General features: G+C 36.9%; 1 protein-coding gene across 5 annotated transcripts in view; it reads right to left on the bottom strand.

The window, feature by feature from the left end:
- Positions 1-398: 398 nt before the first annotated feature.
- The window catches only part of G3BP1 (G3BP stress granule assembly factor 1), a 28,737-nt gene continuing 10,075 nt past the window's right edge, over positions 399-19,060 (bottom strand). For 4 of the 5 annotated variants that reach the window (XM_070465664.1, XM_070465666.1, XM_070465665.1 and 1 more), the window contains 11 exons: positions 15,983-16,095; positions 13,548-13,629; positions 12,920-13,093; positions 10,104-10,194; positions 9,251-9,344; positions 8,068-8,299; positions 6,718-6,819; positions 6,107-6,218; positions 5,765-5,893; positions 4,884-4,993; positions 399-1,912 (listed from right to left, as the gene is read on the bottom strand). In XM_070465664.1, coding sequence (XP_070321765.1) covers positions 1,706-1,912; positions 4,884-4,993; positions 5,765-5,893; positions 6,107-6,218; positions 6,718-6,819; positions 8,068-8,299; positions 9,251-9,344; positions 10,104-10,194; positions 12,920-13,093; positions 13,548-13,629; positions 15,983-16,077 — 1,428 coding nt within the window. In that variant the 5' untranslated portion in view covers positions 16,078-16,095 and the 3' untranslated portion in view covers positions 399-1,705. The remainder of the gene's footprint in view (positions 1,913-4,883; positions 4,994-5,764; positions 5,894-6,106; positions 6,219-6,717; positions 6,820-8,067; positions 8,300-9,250; positions 9,345-10,103; positions 10,195-12,919; positions 13,094-13,547; positions 13,630-15,982; positions 16,096-19,060) is intronic. The other variant, XM_020880921.2, reaches the window with a different exon arrangement.

Genomic DNA, 19,060 nt, shown 5'->3' with positions numbered 1-19,060 from the left:
ACCAACTAGTTGTTTAAACTGACCCAAAAACCAGCCATGGATTCAGTTATGTAAGATTTTTTATGTTGTTATATATGTTTATGAAGGAGATGTTGCCAATTTTCAAATATTTGAGGTACTAAGGACCAACAACATCAAAAACTTAATTTAAGATTACACCCTTCAGTAAACCTAGTTTCCCAGTAACAGCAAAACATTCTTATTCCTACTAATATACTAGCCTCAAACAATAGTCTTAAAAATGAACACTGTTAAAAAAATAAGTTAAAGTTGACAACCTCATTGCCCTTCAATTGGTAGTGACAAGTTATCACACAAAGGCTTGCTACACAAATGTGTAAACAAAACCTTCACCCATCTCACACACAGCACTCAACACATACTATGCAAAACGAGTATTAGTCTATATCGCCAGATCTTCCAGAAATGTTTTAATAAAAATTGGCCATTTCCAAGAATACCCACTGCATGCCCACCAGTAAAAGGGAACCATAACAAAACAGAAAATTTACCATATGGCTATGATTAAAAGAAGGAAAAAAAAAAAAAAACTAGCACGCACTCAAGCACACCATCAAAGGCCAATATTAATGTCACATTCTTTCTTATGGGTTATGATTAGGATTCTGAATAGACACTGAAATAAAACTTAATACAAATGCTGAACTATTCAGGTCAAAGGACTCTACAGAAGCATCTGTACTCAAAGGCATTCCAGTTTGAGACTCAATTTCAGGATAAGGCATAACAAATGAACACAAGACATACAGGGTAAAAAAGGAAGTCATAATTCCCAACATACTCTGAACCTAACAGAACAAATCTAGGGGTCTTTCTTTTTATTATTTTCTTGAAACAATTGCCAAGACTGGAATCAAAGATAAATAGAAGGCACAACAGTTTTGCTCTGGTTTTGTGTTACTTAGATTTGGAAATTTTTTTTGTTCTTTTTTCTTTTTTTACAAATACAAATTAAACATGAAAAAAACTCTACTTCAAAAAAAATCTAACAGTTCAAGAAAAGCTTATCAGTTGCATTCTAGACATTTAAACCTACCTCACAATTTAAATTCCAATGTCAAAAACAGTAGATTTTGAAACTGTTTTGTGATCATATTTTAAAAGAAAACTCTACTAACACCTTTTATTCAGTTTTTAACCACATCAACGAGAATCAAAGTTGTCAATTTTTCCAATGCAATTTCTCCACACCAGAAGATAGTCATGACTCGCAAAGAAGAAAACAATTTGGATTTCTCTGGTCTTCAAAATGTTTATCAAATCCTGTAATTCTCACAGGCTTTTGAAACACATAGAAAGTAAGTAAGAAATAGTCCAATGAATGAAACATACCAAATGTCAGTAAGAAGCAAGACACATTCCTTTGGGGAAACTGTTAAAAAAAAAAATCCAGTCTGTATATGCAAATAAAGCAAAGAAATTCAGTCAGTCTTTTTTTTTTTTCTTCTTTAAAAATCCATTTTTCCTAAAATATCATTCCACAAAATTGGAAGTGAAGGACTAAAAGGTGGGAGGCAGGGGAGAGAAGGAGCACACACCATTAACACAAAAAGTAAAATTGTACAAACTTAAGCAGTTTATAATAGACTAGGATCATATTCCAAGATACCAAGGTTGGTTGAAGAAATTCATCATTCTGTGGGAGCTAGTTTGTACTGCTGCCTGAAGACTGGTGAAGAGCAATTCACTGCCTTGGAGCAATGCTCCTGCCCACTCCAAATCCTGGTTTCTGCACCATGCCTCCACGGGGTGGGCCTCTCATACCACCACCCAGCCCACCTCGAGGACCTCCAGGTCCCCGCAGGCGGTTATCTCGGCGGTCCCCTTCACGGGCGGCTCGAGTCTTCTTTTCTTCCACATTCAGACGGACCTCTCCTCTGAACATGATGGGCTGTAAGAATCAAGGTGAACAGATTTATAGAGGGCTTATGAACTACTCTCAAAAGAGTAGCAAAAGAGCTTATGAGCTAGCTCTCAAAGATAAAAGAAAGCTAAAAAAAGAAAAACAAAACAAAGAACCAGCAGCTTACAAATCAGCTACCTTCTCACAGTTCACTTTTTGTCTCAAACTCAGAACATATAATTTTTCCATTAACAGATACATGAAAAAGTGATTAGGTATTCAAGTTAGTTCAAAAGTTAAAAAGTCCACCTGTGCACAGCAGTACAAGTAACTCTTATTAAAGCAAACCTTACCTTCTCATAGAATTATGTAAGTGGAATATAAATAAAAATTGCCACCTTCTCAGGGATTGGGAGACTTACAGCAAAATCCCATCATCATGTAATGTGGAAAGATTTTGCTGCACACGTTGCTTTTTTTGCTGCACATGTTTATGCAAAGCACACATACATCTCAAAAACATGAATTTCATTTCAATATAATCTTAAGAAAATGCGATTTGCCTTAACAGAATTTGGGAAAATACTAAAATAACAATACCAGACCTTAGCGCAGGGGGAAAAAGTATAGGGTCTTCTTTTTTGCCAAAAGAACTACAGTAAACAAAGCGTAACTCAAGATTTCAATGAACTTAACTTATGTTCCTTGCTGGCACTCTGGTTTTCTAACAGAAGTATTTTTTTAAAATAAACACCTAACAGTACTTACTATGCAAAAGTGTTCTTCACTTTTACTATCTCTTTTAATCTTCACAACAACCCTTTAAGGGTTATTATCACAACTATTCTATATAGACCAACAAACTGGTACTGGGAGGTTGAAGGACGCATACTGCACAGGTCACAAGTCTAGTGAGTGACAGAAGGGCATGTAAACCCAGGCATCCTGACAGGAAGGTATGAGCACTCAACTACGCAACAGGGACAGACACCAGGCATATTCTACAAGCTACTTCTGTACACAAAAGCTGCTGAGGGAATAAGGTAAACTTTAACCCAGACAGTGAGGTGAGCTAAGTGTTAGCTGCTCAGTCATGTCCAACTCATTTCTTGCTCAGTTATGTCCAACTCTTTGCAAGCCCACAGACTGTAGCCCACCAGGCTCCTCTGTCCATGAAATTCTCCAGGCAAGAACACTGGAGTGAGTTGCTATTCCCTTCTCCAGGGGATCTTCCAGACCCAGGGATCGAACCTGGATCTTCCACATTGCAGGCAGTTAGTTTCTTTACTGTCTGAGCCACCTAAAGCAAGCTACATTTGAAGTAGCTCCCAAAGTACACAGACATGATCTGAAAGTGCATGTGAGGAAACCTGCACAGGGGTTGGGCAGGGAAGCCTCTTTTGGGCTCTGATTCTAATTTAAATTTTATATTCTGATTAAACATATATTTGTACAAATATAAATATCTTAACACATCCAATATTACAAATATTTTATATACATACTTTATATATACACTATATAAATCATACACTTTAATATGAAGTGCTATTCCTGGCAATGTTCTACATACAATGAGAAAAACAGAAGTATTTTAAGCCTGAAAGATAAGAGGTTATGACTGCAGATATTTTAAAAGGTAGTTATAGAAGACATCTCTAAGGAGGTATCAGAAGGACAGAAGCAATCTGAATGAAAAAAGGTAGCAGACATACACCCCTTTCTGAGGAACTTTACCTCAACAATTCTTATGCCTAAAGATACCATGACTCACCCACATGCCGTCAATGAAACACCAAAGTCTTCCTCTTGGATAATTAACTAGGAAGCAAACAGGTCTGACCTTGTTTGGCCCCACTGGGATTATCACACCACTGAAGAAAATACAAATTCAAGGCTGGACCAAAAAGTGTGACCACTGAACATGCTTAATGGTGAATTTACAACAAAGCCTACAGGACATTTCTGGGTTCAGTACTCCTGTGTCCTGGGTGAGATAAGCCATTATTTTCTCCACATTTCTCAGTGTTTTGCAGGAGATGCTTCACAAAAATAGTGGTCAAAGAGTTTGATAGACAATGCACATTTCCAGATGAAGGCTAACTTATAACCACAACATTAAACTTTGTAGTATATCCACTAACATTCTGGAGAACATCAGACATTCTGGAAAACCACTGGGAAATAATGATCTGCACCATTTCTAACTAACATGGTTAATAAAATGTGTAAGCTTTAACTGGCAGAGACTCAAAATAGACTAGTGGTTGCCAGGGGTTGGGGAGAGAGGATATGGGGAGAGACTGCTTAATGGGTAAGGGATTTACTCTTGATGAAACTGCAACTAGACAGGTAATGGTTGCACAACAATGTGTGTTAAACGTCACTGGATTGTACCCTTTAAAATGTTTAATTTTGTTATGTGAATTTCACCTCAATTGAAAAAAAGTGAGGTCTTAAAATTCCCACATCCATCTCAGTAAATTAACAGTATTTATATCTTTGTTCTTCTCTACAACGACAGTTGTGGAGGAAGGAAAGGACTCTATAAGGACACAGAGACAAGACTCCGATTCTACAAATTTCTCTACTATTGGAGAAGGTAGACTGACTCCAAACCCAGATAAGTTAAAGAACAAAAGGAGAGGCTCCTTATACCCCAAACAGTTATACAGGAAAACTGCAAGTATAGCTGGTAACAAACTGATTCTAAGTTCTTAGCTAAAAAGTAACATAGTGCTTCATTCATCTCTTACAACAAATAAAGGAACTGCATAAATCTCAATGTACTGGTAACCACAATTATTTCACTCTCTATCACACAACTTAGGCAAAAACTATTTATATGATAGTTTTGTTTTGCTAAGCTCCCAGGCAGTTCTTTTAACAATGGTTAAACATGATGAAAAATATTACCCAGACAGGTTGGAATAAATTGCACTTTACATGTAAGACAGTTTTAAGGATGGATGAATACATTAAGATAAAAAAAAAAAAAACCAAGATAAAAATTGCTTACCCTGTTGCTAAGCACCTTCTGAACAGGCTCAGAATCATCAAACACAACAAACCCAAAATTGGGTAATTTCCCACCACTGTTAATACGAAGTTCTACCACATTCCCATAATCTGCAAGTGAAACACAGATTCTCAAATAAGTTAGAACACTTTTTAAAAATATTACATGCACATTGTCCACCAAAAGCCACTAGGCACACGTGGCTGTAGGGAATGTGAACTGTGGCTAGAGCCAACACACACATAGGATTTCAAAGACTTCCAATAGGATCATGGAAAATATCTCATGTTTATATATATATTCAAATAATGTCTTAGACACTCTGGGTTAAGTGAAATACTAATTTAATTGTCCAGTTTTAAAGTGTAACTACAGGGTGATCTAGTGGTTAAGAATCTGCCTGTCAGTGCAGGGGACATGGGTTTGATCCCTGGTCCAGGAAGATCCCACATGCCGCAGAGCAGCTAAGCCTGCGTGCCACAACTACTGAAGCCCGAGCACCCTAGAGCTGGTGCTCTACGATAAGCCACTGCAAAGAAGCTCGTGCACCACGACTAGACAAAGCCCAAGTGCAGCAACAAAGACCCAGCGCAGTCAAATAAATAAATATATCTTAAAAATAAAAAATAAAGTGTTACCAGAAAACTTAAAATTACATATGTGGCTCATTTCTATTTCTATTGGACAGCAGATGAATCTAGTGTTTAAAACTCAATAACAGGGAGTGGGAGGGAGGTTCAAGAGGGAGGATACATATGTATACTAGGGGTGATTCACATTGCTGTATGGCAGAAACCAACGCCAACAATGTAAAGCAATTATCTTCCAATTAAAACTAAATCTTAAAAAAAGATTAAAAAAAAAACAACTTAATAACCTACTTTGAAAAAAGTCTTTAAGCTCTGACTTGTCCACCTCATGAGGCAGGTTGCCAATGAAGAGCTGGTGACTGTCAGGGTGTCTCACAATTCTTCGGGGTTCCACATCGCCTTGCTCACCAGCCTCACGGACTGAAGAGGAAACAAAAACAGCGAGGAATGAGAAAGAAGACACCTTGCAGTAACTGTTCCATTCAGCAGTTTTCTCTCTACCCCTAACACAGATAATTCAATTCACTCTGCAATGTATTTTTAAATCTAAGTACCCACAAATATCAACTGCCCTCCCAAAACAAGCTCTCATCTTCAACATGCCCAGCGAGAGAAGCCCTTCTGAGCTCTCACCTGGTCTGGGTCCCCTCTGGGGAGGAACATTTATTCGCTGTTCTCGCACCCTCTGATCCCTCTGAGGCCTCTGAAGTGGAATCTGAGATTCAGGCTTAGACTCCGGGCGAGGCTGAAAAATGTATGCATCAACTTTGGCGTAAAAACAAAGCAAGCTTACGTTTTTTTTCCTTTTTAAATGTTCTAACTAACAATAAGGTTTAAAACTAGAAAATGACAATTGAGTTCTCTCACTGACCCCCACCAAAAACCCCAAACAAAAATAAAAACACATTAAAAATCACCTTGTACCCTTTCTCCTCTGCCTTATTTGTTGCTGTTCTTTAGTTGCCAAGTCGTGTCTGACTCTTTCAAGACCCTATGGACTGTAGCCTGCCAGGCTCCTCTGTCCATGGAATTCTCCAGGCAAGAACACTGGAGTGGATGGCCATTCCCTTCTCCAGGGTATCTTCCCGACCCAGGGATCAAACCTGTGTCTCCTGCACTGGCAGGCGGATTCTTTATCACTGCGCCACCAAGGAACCCTGTCTTATCTGTTAAACCTCTGTAAATTCACATTACATGAAAATTTAAGTAAATTTGCTAATATGCAAATTTAATTATAAACTCACCTGTGAAGCTGGTACTTTAACAACATGTGGGGGTATCCCAGTAACTGGAACAGCTCCACTGGGTGGAAGGTTCTTACTGGTCACAGATGCCCAAGAAAAGGTCTAAGGGAACAACACCAAGAGTTGTTATAATACTTAGCAAAACAATATAGAAGTTCTAGGCTTTTGATTTCTTGTACATTATATGTGCATCACATTCTCAAGAGGCAAGACAGTTTATAAGTAACTTGAGATTCCTTTGCCCCATCACTTAAAATTTAGTACTAAAATTCCTTAGGACTTAAAGCATCAGCAAAATATGAGCAGCTACTTCCACTCAATTTAAGTTTGTGAATCCAAGAAAATTCTCCCTCCAAAGCCAGCTCTTCCTCTTTTGATTTTCTCACTCTATGATCCAATTATACCACCTTTAGAATTTTCTTGAATTATTTCAATCAGTACCAAAATCACCAGATCTTATTTACCTCTTATCACTTCATCTTCACTGCCATGACCCTAATCCAAGATGTCATTACCTCTCTCCGGGACTACTACAGTTAAACCACTTAACTTGTCATCTACTCTCACTCCAGTAAACCTAATTTTCCACCTGCAAGCTACAGTCATGTCACCATTTCTCTTTACTACTCACCTATAAGCTGCCACACAACTATTTTATACAGACCAGCAAACTACAAACCAGGGAGGTTACTAACAACAGTTCCCATACATAGAATAATGCTCAGAACAATTTCAAGACACTTGAAATAACTCTTAGACAAATAACAATTTAAGAACCCTGGCTGCATAAATACAGCACTAAAACATACTCCTTCACAAAGCATCAGCTATAAAGGTTCTGTGAATTCAGCCAGTAACATCCTGGTGTGACTCATGAGAGGTAACTGAAAAGCTTCAAACTTTTGAAATCAGTTATTTTAATTAGAACATATTACAATTTGTTTCTACTTCTACTATAAAGTTGTCCTCAATTAGATTTCACAGAAAAGGGCAGGAAAAGTCTGCTGTGCCATGTTATTTTTTGAAGATTCACTATCATTTTTTTGTGCAACAAGCACATAGTAACATGCAATTTGAATGTAATATTAAAAAGAGGGTTTGTTGATATGGCAACAAAAGAGCATCCAAAACTTCTTGTCTGAAAGTATTCAAATTTCCTTAGAGGAGGGGAAAACACTACTTTTGACTTTATAAAGCATATGCACCTATCTGAGGTATGGCTCAATATGGAAGAAATTCCCCAAATGAACACAAAAATGCACCTACAAAAGTCAGCCTAGCAACAAAAAAGGAAAAGAAACTTTTTTACAACAGAAAGAAGCAGAATAAAACTGAAGACATGCTGCATACTCTCAAGTCCTCCTGCACTGTCTGGGCTATGTCTGCTGGTGCTGGAGAAGAACTCTTCTGAACATCCTCAGGAGCAGTTTCTTCCAATACTGGCTCAGACTTTTCCTCCGGGACTTCAGATACAGGTTCCTGCTCTGGTTCTGGTTCCGGTTCAGGCTCTGGTTCAGCAACAGGTTCTTCTAAATGTTCTTCTAAGTCATTGCTTTCACAGTAAAATTTGAGAAACATCATTCTGCTTCCATTGATTTAGCAAGAAATTCCTATAGAGACCTGAAACTAAAAATAGCTCCCTCCTCCCCACAAATATCTACAAATTATGTATTTGAGTATTAAAACATGAGAACTTTTCAGAAAAGCCCTTGATGAGCTAATCAGATTTGCTAGATTCCGATTAAGTAAATGCATCAAGCATATCAAAAGGAACTAGACCATTGTTTCTCAAAATCTCAAATTATCACAATTTACCTATAACATACCACAAAACTCTAATACGAGGTGGGCAGAGGGAAGAGGGAGCTGTTTAATAGGTATGGTTTCAGTTTTGTAAGATAAAAAGGTCTAGATATCTGTTGCACAGCTGTGTGCATATACTTCACACTACTATAAAGTACACTTGAAAATGGTTAAAATGTCACGTGGTTTTTACAACCAAAACATTTTCTCACGCTAAAAACACATAAGGAATTTTGGAGGGGAAAAAAAAAATTTGTAATTCAAAGTAGTTTTTAAACTTTCACATAAGTCATAGGAACAGTCTTTTAAAACTGCATATGCTTTCCCCCTGAACTTCTAATTTGGTAGGCTTGTGGTAGGATAACAAATCTTCATTTTCAACCAGCAACCCAGGTGAGTAAAGTCAGTCCTATCACACCTTCTAGTTCTCTCAAAGCACTTAATGCTATGCCTTTATGTATTAACACTTGATAAATCCCAAATCTATTTCCACTTATGGTGAAGAAAAAAACTGAACCAAAAGCGACTTATGGATACTATTTAAGTAGGTATCAGAGTGCAATCTATATTAAACATGCTTTATATATTTATGTTAGACACCAAAAGCAAAACCTTTCTTCTGGGAAATTATCACTGAGATAATTCTGAGCATTATGGCTGCCCTCCAGCAAACAGGCCTACACAACTTGTTTTCATGCAGCTCTGGACAGATGAACAAAGTTTTCCTTACCTGACAGTTTGATCATAAAAAGTTCCAGAATCATCAGGTACCACCTCAGGTGTCTGCTGTCTTTCTTCAGGTTCCTCTACTTCTTCTTCAGATTCTAAATGAGAAAAGAAATTTAACATCTTTGTGTTCACTTAATTCACAAATATATTCACTTTCACAATGTTCATCATGACAAAAAAAGGCAATGATATAAGTACATACACATAAAAAGATAAAATAGGGCAACTGGATAAAATCATGATACAGGATTTAAGGACAGAATTAAGGCTATTTTAATGTCTGGATTACAAGTATGGAATCTGAGGTAATCCAACAAATGGTTCCACCACCTAACTAGCTATATGACATCAGGCAAGTGACTCCTGTGCCTTAGTTTATTAAATGGGAACAACAGTACATAACATACTTATCTGTAAGGTTGTTGTATTACAGCCTTAAATAAATACAAAGTACTTAGAATTCTCAGTCATACAGAAAACACTAAAACACAGTCTCTCTCCAGAGCAATGGGCAAGTGTATTTGCTGACCATTATAAGGTTTCCATTAGTAAATTAGGGTTCCACTCTAGTAGCACACCCCACTGCAGTGTCCTACGCAAACTGTGACCAAGATGCTACTACTGCTGCCATAACTTGTCTACTAACTTAGGAGTTCGATGTGTCCCATCAGTACCAGTGGTGTAGACTTAAGCGGTTGGCCTCAAATAGGTTAAAATCACCAAGATTTCTTATGTCTTAACAATTAAAAGTTGCTAATGAAAAATACAGAGAATTACTAAACCATTCAAGAAACTTACGCTCTCTTCAAGTCAAACTGATGCCATCCAAAAAACAATTTAGACAAATAACTTACCCTCCTGAGGTTCAGTGATAAAGCCACCAAAGACTTCGTCTTGGTATCTGAAGATATCATTGTGAACATAGAACTTATTTGCAACGGAGCCCTGTAATGCCAACAAAAAGTTTCATTTATCAGCAGACTTTTAAAACTACAAATGACCCTACACCAAATTACCCTGGCCATTAGTTCTCAACTAATGGCGATATTGCCCATCCCAAGAGACATTTGGCAACTTCTGGAGACATTTCAGTTCTCCCACGGGGGAGCAGAACTGACAGTCGCTGAGTGGAGGGCAGGGATGTCACCAAGCATCCTCCATCGCACAGGACAGCCCCGACAACAAAATGATCCAGGCTCAAATTCTAAGAGTCAAGGTGGAAAAGATCCTTGCTCCACCCTCAAATAGGTTAAAATCTCCAAGATTTTAAGACTTAACATGTTTGTTAAGAAGCACTCATATATACTGAGTGCTTAAAATACCACCAGATGAATATCTAAAAATTGATCAATTATTTAATGCCAAAACCCAAATCTCAAATCATTTCTTGAAAAATAAATACATATTACCAACTGTGCATTTTAAAATCCCCTAAATCTGTACCTAAGAATACTGACACAAGCACTCAAATGTGGTATAGCTAAAAAGGTTTGCCTACCTTAGGTATAAGACACACTCAAGTTGAAATCTAACTATGTCATTTACTAGTCATTCAATTTCTAAGACTGTTTCTTCACCTGTAAAATGAGGGATACTAACTCATACTAGAGTTTTGATTATTAAATGAGACAGTTTATGAAACAATCCATTATACTCAGGTAATATTGAAATCTTCCTCTTCAAAGATAGTAAGTAAATTTATGGTACTTATTAATATCCCATGATTTCTTGCATATTTAAGTCAATCAACAATTTTAACACTACAGATAATCTAAGCCTTTTCAAGAAATCATGACTAAACTGACTTCACATGATTTTTCAAACAAACTGAGTTATTTTATATTTAAACAGTAAAACGACAGGGATTTTAGATTCACTGTCCTTCAACAGAAAATTATCTTAAGGGTAATGCTACAGAAAACTTTCAGCCAGCAAGTCATCATGAGCCCTTTCCACATGCTCACACAGATCAGACAGGATTCCTAACTTTGCTCATTCTGGACCAGGCGAGAAGACACTTCAAATGCAATTAATCAACATAAACCTGTGGTCCTTTCATGATAACAGGAAAACAAAAAAAAAAAAAAAAAAAAAACCAACACCAGGACTCCTTGAAGAAACAGCTGATTCCAGAACCAGGGTGGAGGCTGGAGCAGGGAAAATGCAAGGTGATCCTGAAACTTCCTGTGCCGTCAAGTGCCCTGTTCCCAAAAAGACCCCATCAAACAAAAAAACCAAGCCCACTCAAAAGGGTTCACACTTAGCAGATCTGTGACATTTTAGAAATCAATAAAAGTTATTAAATCTATTAAACAAAGATCCCATGATAGATAGGAGAAAAGGTAAAGTTACTTACAGGAGAATGCCAACAAATAGACAAAAAAAAAAATTTAGATGATCACCATTTGTACCCATCAGAGTAGCAGTTGATTCTGGCAAGAATTAATGAATGCTTAAAACTAAATACCTAAAAAGTTTGATGAAGAACATAAGTACATGCACAGTCTCAAAAAAGCCCACAAGGAATCCCCTGGTGGTACAGTGGCTAAGAACCCATCGGGCCAATGCAGGTCTGGGAAGATTCCACAAGCCTTGGAGCAACTAGGCCCGTGAGCCACAAGTACTGAAGCTCATACACCAAGAGCCTGTGTTCCACAACAAGAGAAGCCACTGTAATAAAGAGTAGCCCCAGGAGGCCACCAGGTAGAGAAAGCAACAAAGACCCAGCGCAGCCAAAAATAAAATAAATAAAAAAGAAGCACGCATAAGCAAAAACATTAACTTTACATACATGTCAACCTGGTGACCATCACCTTAACTAAGTAATACTAATAACAGGACTGCTAACTGCTACTGCTAAGTCACCTCAGTCGTGTCCGACTCTGTGCGACCCCATCCCTGGGATTCTCCAGGCAAGAACACTGGAGTGGGTTGACATTTCCTTCTCCAATGCATAAAAGTGAAAAGTGAAAGTGAAGTCGCTCAGTCATGTCTGACTCTTCTCGAACCCATGGACTGCAGCCTACCAGGCTCCTCCGTCCATGGGATTTTCCAGGCAAGAGTACTGGAGTGGGGTGCCATTGCCTTCTCCAAATAATAGGACTAAATGATATCAAATGCTGAAAGACATGTATAACCTAAAACTAATAAGGAAATACCAGACAATTTAAACTGACAGATTCTACATGGTAACTTGATTGTCCTCTATAAAAATGTCTACATCTTGATAAACAAAAGATTAATGAATTACAGCAGATTAAAGGAGCCTAAAAAGGCATAACAGCTAAACAAAATGTGTCATAATGAGCTGAATCTTGGATAAGGAAAAAAAATACTATTCTTTGTATTACTGGAAAAGTAACTGAAATTTAAATATGGACTATAGATGGATAACTGTATTACAAATATTTTCTTTTTAAATATTGTATTTATTTATTTGGCTGTGCCAGGTCTTAGCTGCGGCACATGGATCTAGTTCCCTGCTGCTTAGTCGCTCAGTCATGTCTGCCTTTTCAACCCTATGGATTGTAGCCCGCCAGGCTCCTCTGTCCATGGAATTCTCCAGGCAAGAATACTGGAGTAGGATGCCACATCCTTCTCCAGGGGATCTTTAGGAATCAAAGATCAAAGTTTTTATGACATGTATGAATTTTTTATCTTTTTTTCATACCTCAGGAGCAAGGACAAAGGTCTGCATGAATCTCCTCAAAGCCTGGTTGTTATTAGAGAGCAAGCCCATCACCTGGACCACCACACCGTCATTCAGAGTAGCATGAGCATCGACATGGCGGATCTTAGTGTGGCAATTGGTGAAGTTTTGTGACATCACTTTCCTATGGATTTCCTAAGGAATCAAGGCAAGAGATAAGGCAGAATCTCCAAGAATAACAAAAACCTTTCTAACACAACAAAGAGCATTTATCTGCGTACATCTGAATTACAAACTACAGAGACCTCACTATAATTTGTCTTAGCATACTATATTTCCAGTGAAACCCTGACTTTTTAAAATTGTCTTCAATTAACATACCTAAAAGTGTTTACAATAGGTGATCTCCATGCTAAAACCATTTATCTTCAAACATAAAAAAACTTCAGAGTATATCACATCAAATGAACAAAGAAATTTTCAATGACTGATAAATCAAGTAGTTACTGAATATCTAAATTTCTAAACAGCAGTTGACAATTTTGATTTTCAAATATCAACAAACATTAAGCATGTATCCACCTCAATTCTATGGGTTATTTCCTAGCTGATCAACATCCTACATAAAGCTTGTCATGCTTATGCTCACTTTCTGTCCGTAGACGGCATCTGCTGGCTTTCCATTTGAATCCAATCCCCCATGGACATAAGAAGAGTTCTTTCCATAAAACCTGTAAAACAGAAAGATACTTGTCATCTTCAAGCACCCTAAGACCAGGTATTTATTGTTCGTGTTTGAACCCATCTGCTTCACTAGTACATTCTTGGAGGCATGAACGTGTTTTCTTTCTCATCTTTGTACGCATCCACCCCCTACATTCATAACGTTTGCTTAATGGGCATGAATTTGATCAAGGAATTTTACAAGTCAAAAGTTCCAGGTCTCAGGAAAGGATGGTCGTGTTGGAAGGGATCTTGTAGTGCACCTCAGGAAGGCCACCTAACACACAAGTTCCTGTTTTCACTCATGGAGAAGAGAGGACTTCTATGGACTGCCCTGGTGGCTCAGCGGTAAAGAATCCACCTGCCAATGCAGGAGACTAGGTTCCATCCCTCGGTGGGGAAGGTCCCCTGGAGAAGGAAATGACAACCCACTCTAGCATTCTTGGCTGGAGAATTCCATGGACAGAGGAGCCTGGTGGGCTACAATCCAAGGGGTCGCAAGAGCTGGACAAAACTAAACAGCTATTCTCTCCAGTCTTGGAGCGTCCTTTTCTCCTATCTGAGAATGCATGTGATGAATTCCCATTAAAACCCAGTAACTCAGGCAGAAGGGTTTAAGGAGTTCCATTTTTGTTGATGCATTAGGAGCTTCAGACTTAATTAATTCTCCATAACTTTAATTCACCTATCTCTTTAACTGTTTTGTTTTCATTACAACAATACTGAATTAGGAAAGTGCCAACAACTTCTGCCCTACCCTGCCAACACACACACACACACACACACGCAATGCCCTAACTCGGGGATAATAACTATTAGGATTTCTTGGCACCTGTACTCCAGACAAACAATCTTTCATAAACGAGCCCATATTTTTCTCTATCCTGATTGTCTCCCCCCTGCTACCCAAAAAAGGACAGATCTGGGCCCTTCAGTTCAGTTGCTCAGTCCTGTCCGACTCTTTGCGACCCCATGAATCACAGCACGGTCAGGCCTCCCTGTCCATAGGGATACCCAAACTACCTTTCAACTTTTAAAGTTACTAAAAGGCTCCACATCAGCCAGCCATTTAGTTCACTGCTGGCAAATCCACTTTTCATTGTATCTAAAATGTACCTCAGAGATTAAATGTGAAAAAATACATGTGTTAGAATCAATAAGTAACAACAGTGACAAGAAATATATTTGGTTAGTTTGTTTCAACTCCTACTCCATTTTAAATTCTAAATGTATCTAACTACTAAAAGGAAAGAATACAATTGACCAAAAAATAACAAAACGGGGGATATTTATGGTTTAAAGACTTATTCTATCACTCAATAGTCCTGTGAACACCAGTAAATTTTTAAGCCCTTGGTGTCTTTACCTGTGAAATGAAGTTAATTATTCCACAAGGCCTTACACTAAGAGCTTCTTTTTTTTTTTAAAGATCAAGAAAGGTATAGGAGAAAAAATAGTTCCGTTCCAACAAATACACATACATTTTAAAATTTCTAAAAGGTATTCTAATAATTCCACATAAATAAGAGTTTTCTATAATGCGGCATTGTTTACAGGAGGAAATATTGGAAACAACTTATATATTCATCATTAGTGGAGTAACATAACAATTTTTTAGAAAATAAAAATTTCATGGATATTAAAATTAATATGATACATGTACTATCCTTGTAAGATAACATATTATCAAGCTAAAACACAGCATAATAAAAATATTTGCATCTACACAGAAAAATTAGCATTGTTTTTCTAAAGACTCCCATGTTTATTTCATACGTTTTAATTTACAACAAACAAATCATTTCCACAAAAAACATACATCCTTATTTTTTTAAAGCATATTAACACAGAAATATGTCAGAACAGGGAACAGTCTTGTATCTTCAATACATTCATAACTAAATAATTCACGGTTCACCAAAAGAGAAAAATAAGCACAAAAAGAAAAAAATCAAAAGTACAAATATACATTTATATTTCAAGCACCATTTTTCTGATAATGTATAGGAAACTTTGTCCAGTTTTCAAATATTTACATATTCTACTATTATATAATTTGAATACCCATCACTTTTTGGTGAATACCAAATCATGGGTATAATTTGAATACCCATCACTTTTTGGTAGTTACAAAGCATTTTTATGCAACAACCCTAGACAGCACATAATCAATCAGAGAATCTTTTTTTTTTATTTTCAACTGAAGGTTAACTACAATATTGTGCTGGTTTCTGCGATGTAACAATATGAATCAGCCATAGGTATACATATGTCTCCTCCCTCTTGAGGCAATAAGAGCATCTTAAATACTCACATACTAAAACACAGTATTAGGTGATACTCAGGGGAAAAAAATTTTACCTGTGTAGCATGTCTGGGGCCTGGTTCAACAGTGTGTAATACTGTCTCACAAATTCCCGCCCGACCAGCAGGGGACTAGGCTTCTCCATAACCATTGCTTTGGTCAATTCAACCTGGAAAAAAATTAAATAAAATATGTTCTACCTGATAGATCAAGTATAAGGGGAGAAAGGAGCAGGGGAGAAGACTGAATAATTTAGCTGAGACTGACTCATAGACCAAAAAGATCACTTCAGCAATTCTTGGGTTTTAAAAGGAATAAACATTATAAGAAACAAAGCAAACCCACACAGACCAGTGAGATTTTATACATTCAAATTTACTGTAATCAGACAAATGCTATGGGGGAAAAAAATCCTATGAAGAATTAACTCATTATTCCCAATATTCAATTTTCATAAACTGAACATAACAACATCAAAGGTACATATTTGCAACATGCATTCCAAGTTTCCCAAGCTAGTAAACTCAATTAAGAGGGTTCCACTTGGTGGGGGGGGGGGGGGGTGTTCCACCTGTAATATCACAACATATTACCGTGGCAATACTAGGTTCAAGTGCAACAACACAGCTTTGACAATACAGATACACAATATCACATTTTTAGTCAAACTAAATCTGAAATTTTTACTACCTTTAAAAAATTCTAAATTGCTTAGTTTATTTTATAACAAGATCAAAAAATGAAAACAGGCAAAAAGTAACAAGCAAGATGTTTTTATTCAACAAAATAATGCCTGCCATCTCAAAATTAAGACTCAAAGTGAGTGTGCTGGAATATTTAAAAAGGCACCTGGCACATAGCAAGTTTTCAAACACTGTCACTTACTACTTTTAAAAACCCTTTCAAAACAGTATTTGGCATGAGATCACCCAATTTTTCATTTGAGGAGATAAAATCACCCTGAACTTTATAAACATAAAGGCAAAGGGAGGTATGTATAACTAACTATAGCATAAAGATGAAATGAGAAATTGCATTACAATTTTCTTAAAGAATGGGCAAAATGGATTGAGTTTGATTCTTGCACAACCAGGATGTAGAGATGTTTATCCTTCACTAGTCCATGACTGCATTATTCTTAAATTACCTGTACCATTTATTACTTGTTTCACCAAACTCTAAGAAACTACACTAATAACATCAATCTAATTGTATCCTTTGACACTGCTAAGTAGTTTCATTAAAATTTCTAAATAATACTTTATCAAATACTGCTTACCACATTCAATCTTCTCATGCAAAATGATGAAAATACTCCAGGTTACAATATCAAAGGTTAAGAAAAACTTACAGACCACATCTACAACTTCTCCTTTCCCTTTGAGATTATCTAGATAATTCAAATTTAAAAAACAAACAAACAAACAACCCTATCAACTTGATTACACCATTATCATCAATGTTTTATCTTAGGTCACTGCCAGAAGGCCAAGAAAGGGTAACATACTGATATTTATATAGCAAATTGATCTTTACTTCATTTGTGATTTTTTTCCTTTGTTATAATTCTGAAGCTTCTCATAAAAATCTGTATTATTCACCAAGTTGCTTATTAGTTTGACAGTTTATAGAATTGAGTATCTTGCAAAGTAAGGTCTCGATTAGCATTTTTAAATGTTTCAAATAGATGACACTTTATTTCAGGATTACCTCATACAGCCTTGCAGACTCCGAAGGACTATATTCACACTACAAGCACTATATGGTTCCATTAAATTGGAAACTCCAGCTCAAGTCTCTCCTTTAAGCTCATTTATAATATCAACCAATCAGCTCAAGGGAAATGGTAGCAGTACTTAAAATAATACTTCTGTCAATTGTATCTCAATAATTGAGGAAAAAAGGGAAAAAAAAACAGTATTTGAAAAGTAATTGTATCTCAATAATTGAGAAAAAAATAAAAAGTAACAGAATACACACAGAATACACATAGTATTTAAGTGATAAGAAACTATATTGCTTCAGTGCTTTAAAAAAAAAGGGGGACTGATTCTTAAAATAGCCAATGGCTTCAAGAATTCTACCTAAGTCATGGTCAGATAAAAAAAACATTTGCAAGAAGGCTGCAAGCTTCCTTTAAGAGTTAAGTTTCTTAAGGGACCATTTCTTATGTCTAGCTCCAAAACTGTTTCTGACACACTCAGGAATAAAAAGCTTTCTTTCATTCATCATTTTCATCACAAAAGAGGTTTATCATTTTTTGTTGTTGTTGTTAGAATTTTAAACAAGCAAAGCAGATTTTTGATCATCCATTTGTCAGGCTGAACTGTCAAGGTTGTCCTGAATTCAGATTACTACAGCAGGTAGATATTTTTTTCCCAATGATTAGGAAAAGGCCAAAGAGAAAACTAAGCAAAGGTGCTTGGGAAAAAAAAAAAAAAAATCTAAGTTGCCTGAGAGGGAAAAGACTGGGAAGGACCTGAGGGGACTCACATTTGAGTGATGACTTATTGTATAAAACTAAAAAACTTTTCAAATTGAACCTTTAAATTCCATAATTTTGTGGTTTGTAAATTATGCCTCAAAAATTTAAATAAAAATGCTTTCACATGAAAAAAAAATCTTGACATGATAAATTGTTTTAGAGTAATTAAGAATACTGAACACCTAACTGCACCAGTGACTACAAAATGTTTGGGGAAGTTCTTCAGTAATCTAAGACCATACTCTGTAAGTTTTGTGAATAATATCAGCATTTCCAGTAAAAAAAAAACAAACTGTAGGACTTCCCTGGTGGTAAAGAGGCTAAGAATCTGCCTGCCAATGCTAGGGATGCAGAGTCGATCCCTGACCCAGGGAGATTCCACATCCTGAGGAGCAACTAAGCCCGTGAGGCCCAAGTACTGGTCCCACACTCCAGAGACTGCGAGCAACAACTACTGAGCCTGCGTGCACTAGGGCCTGTGCTCCACAACAAGAGAAGCACTGCAACTAGAGAAAGCTCACACGCAGCAAGAAGACCCAGCCCAACTCAAAAGAAAACTTTGGCATTTGAACCCAAAAGATTTAGTCTATATGAGACTCAATCAATTCTCATCAGAAATTTGGTAAATTAGCTCTCTGAAATCTCCATC

Source organism: Odocoileus virginianus, chromosome 3, assembly GCF_023699985.2.
Source record: "Odocoileus virginianus isolate 20LAN1187 ecotype Illinois chromosome 3, Ovbor_1.2, whole genome shotgun sequence".
NCBI classification, from domain to species: domain Eukaryota; kingdom Metazoa; phylum Chordata; class Mammalia; order Artiodactyla; family Cervidae; genus Odocoileus; species Odocoileus virginianus.
The sequence above is the reverse complement of the archived record's forward strand: the minus strand, read 5'-3'. Positions and strand labels throughout refer to the sequence as shown.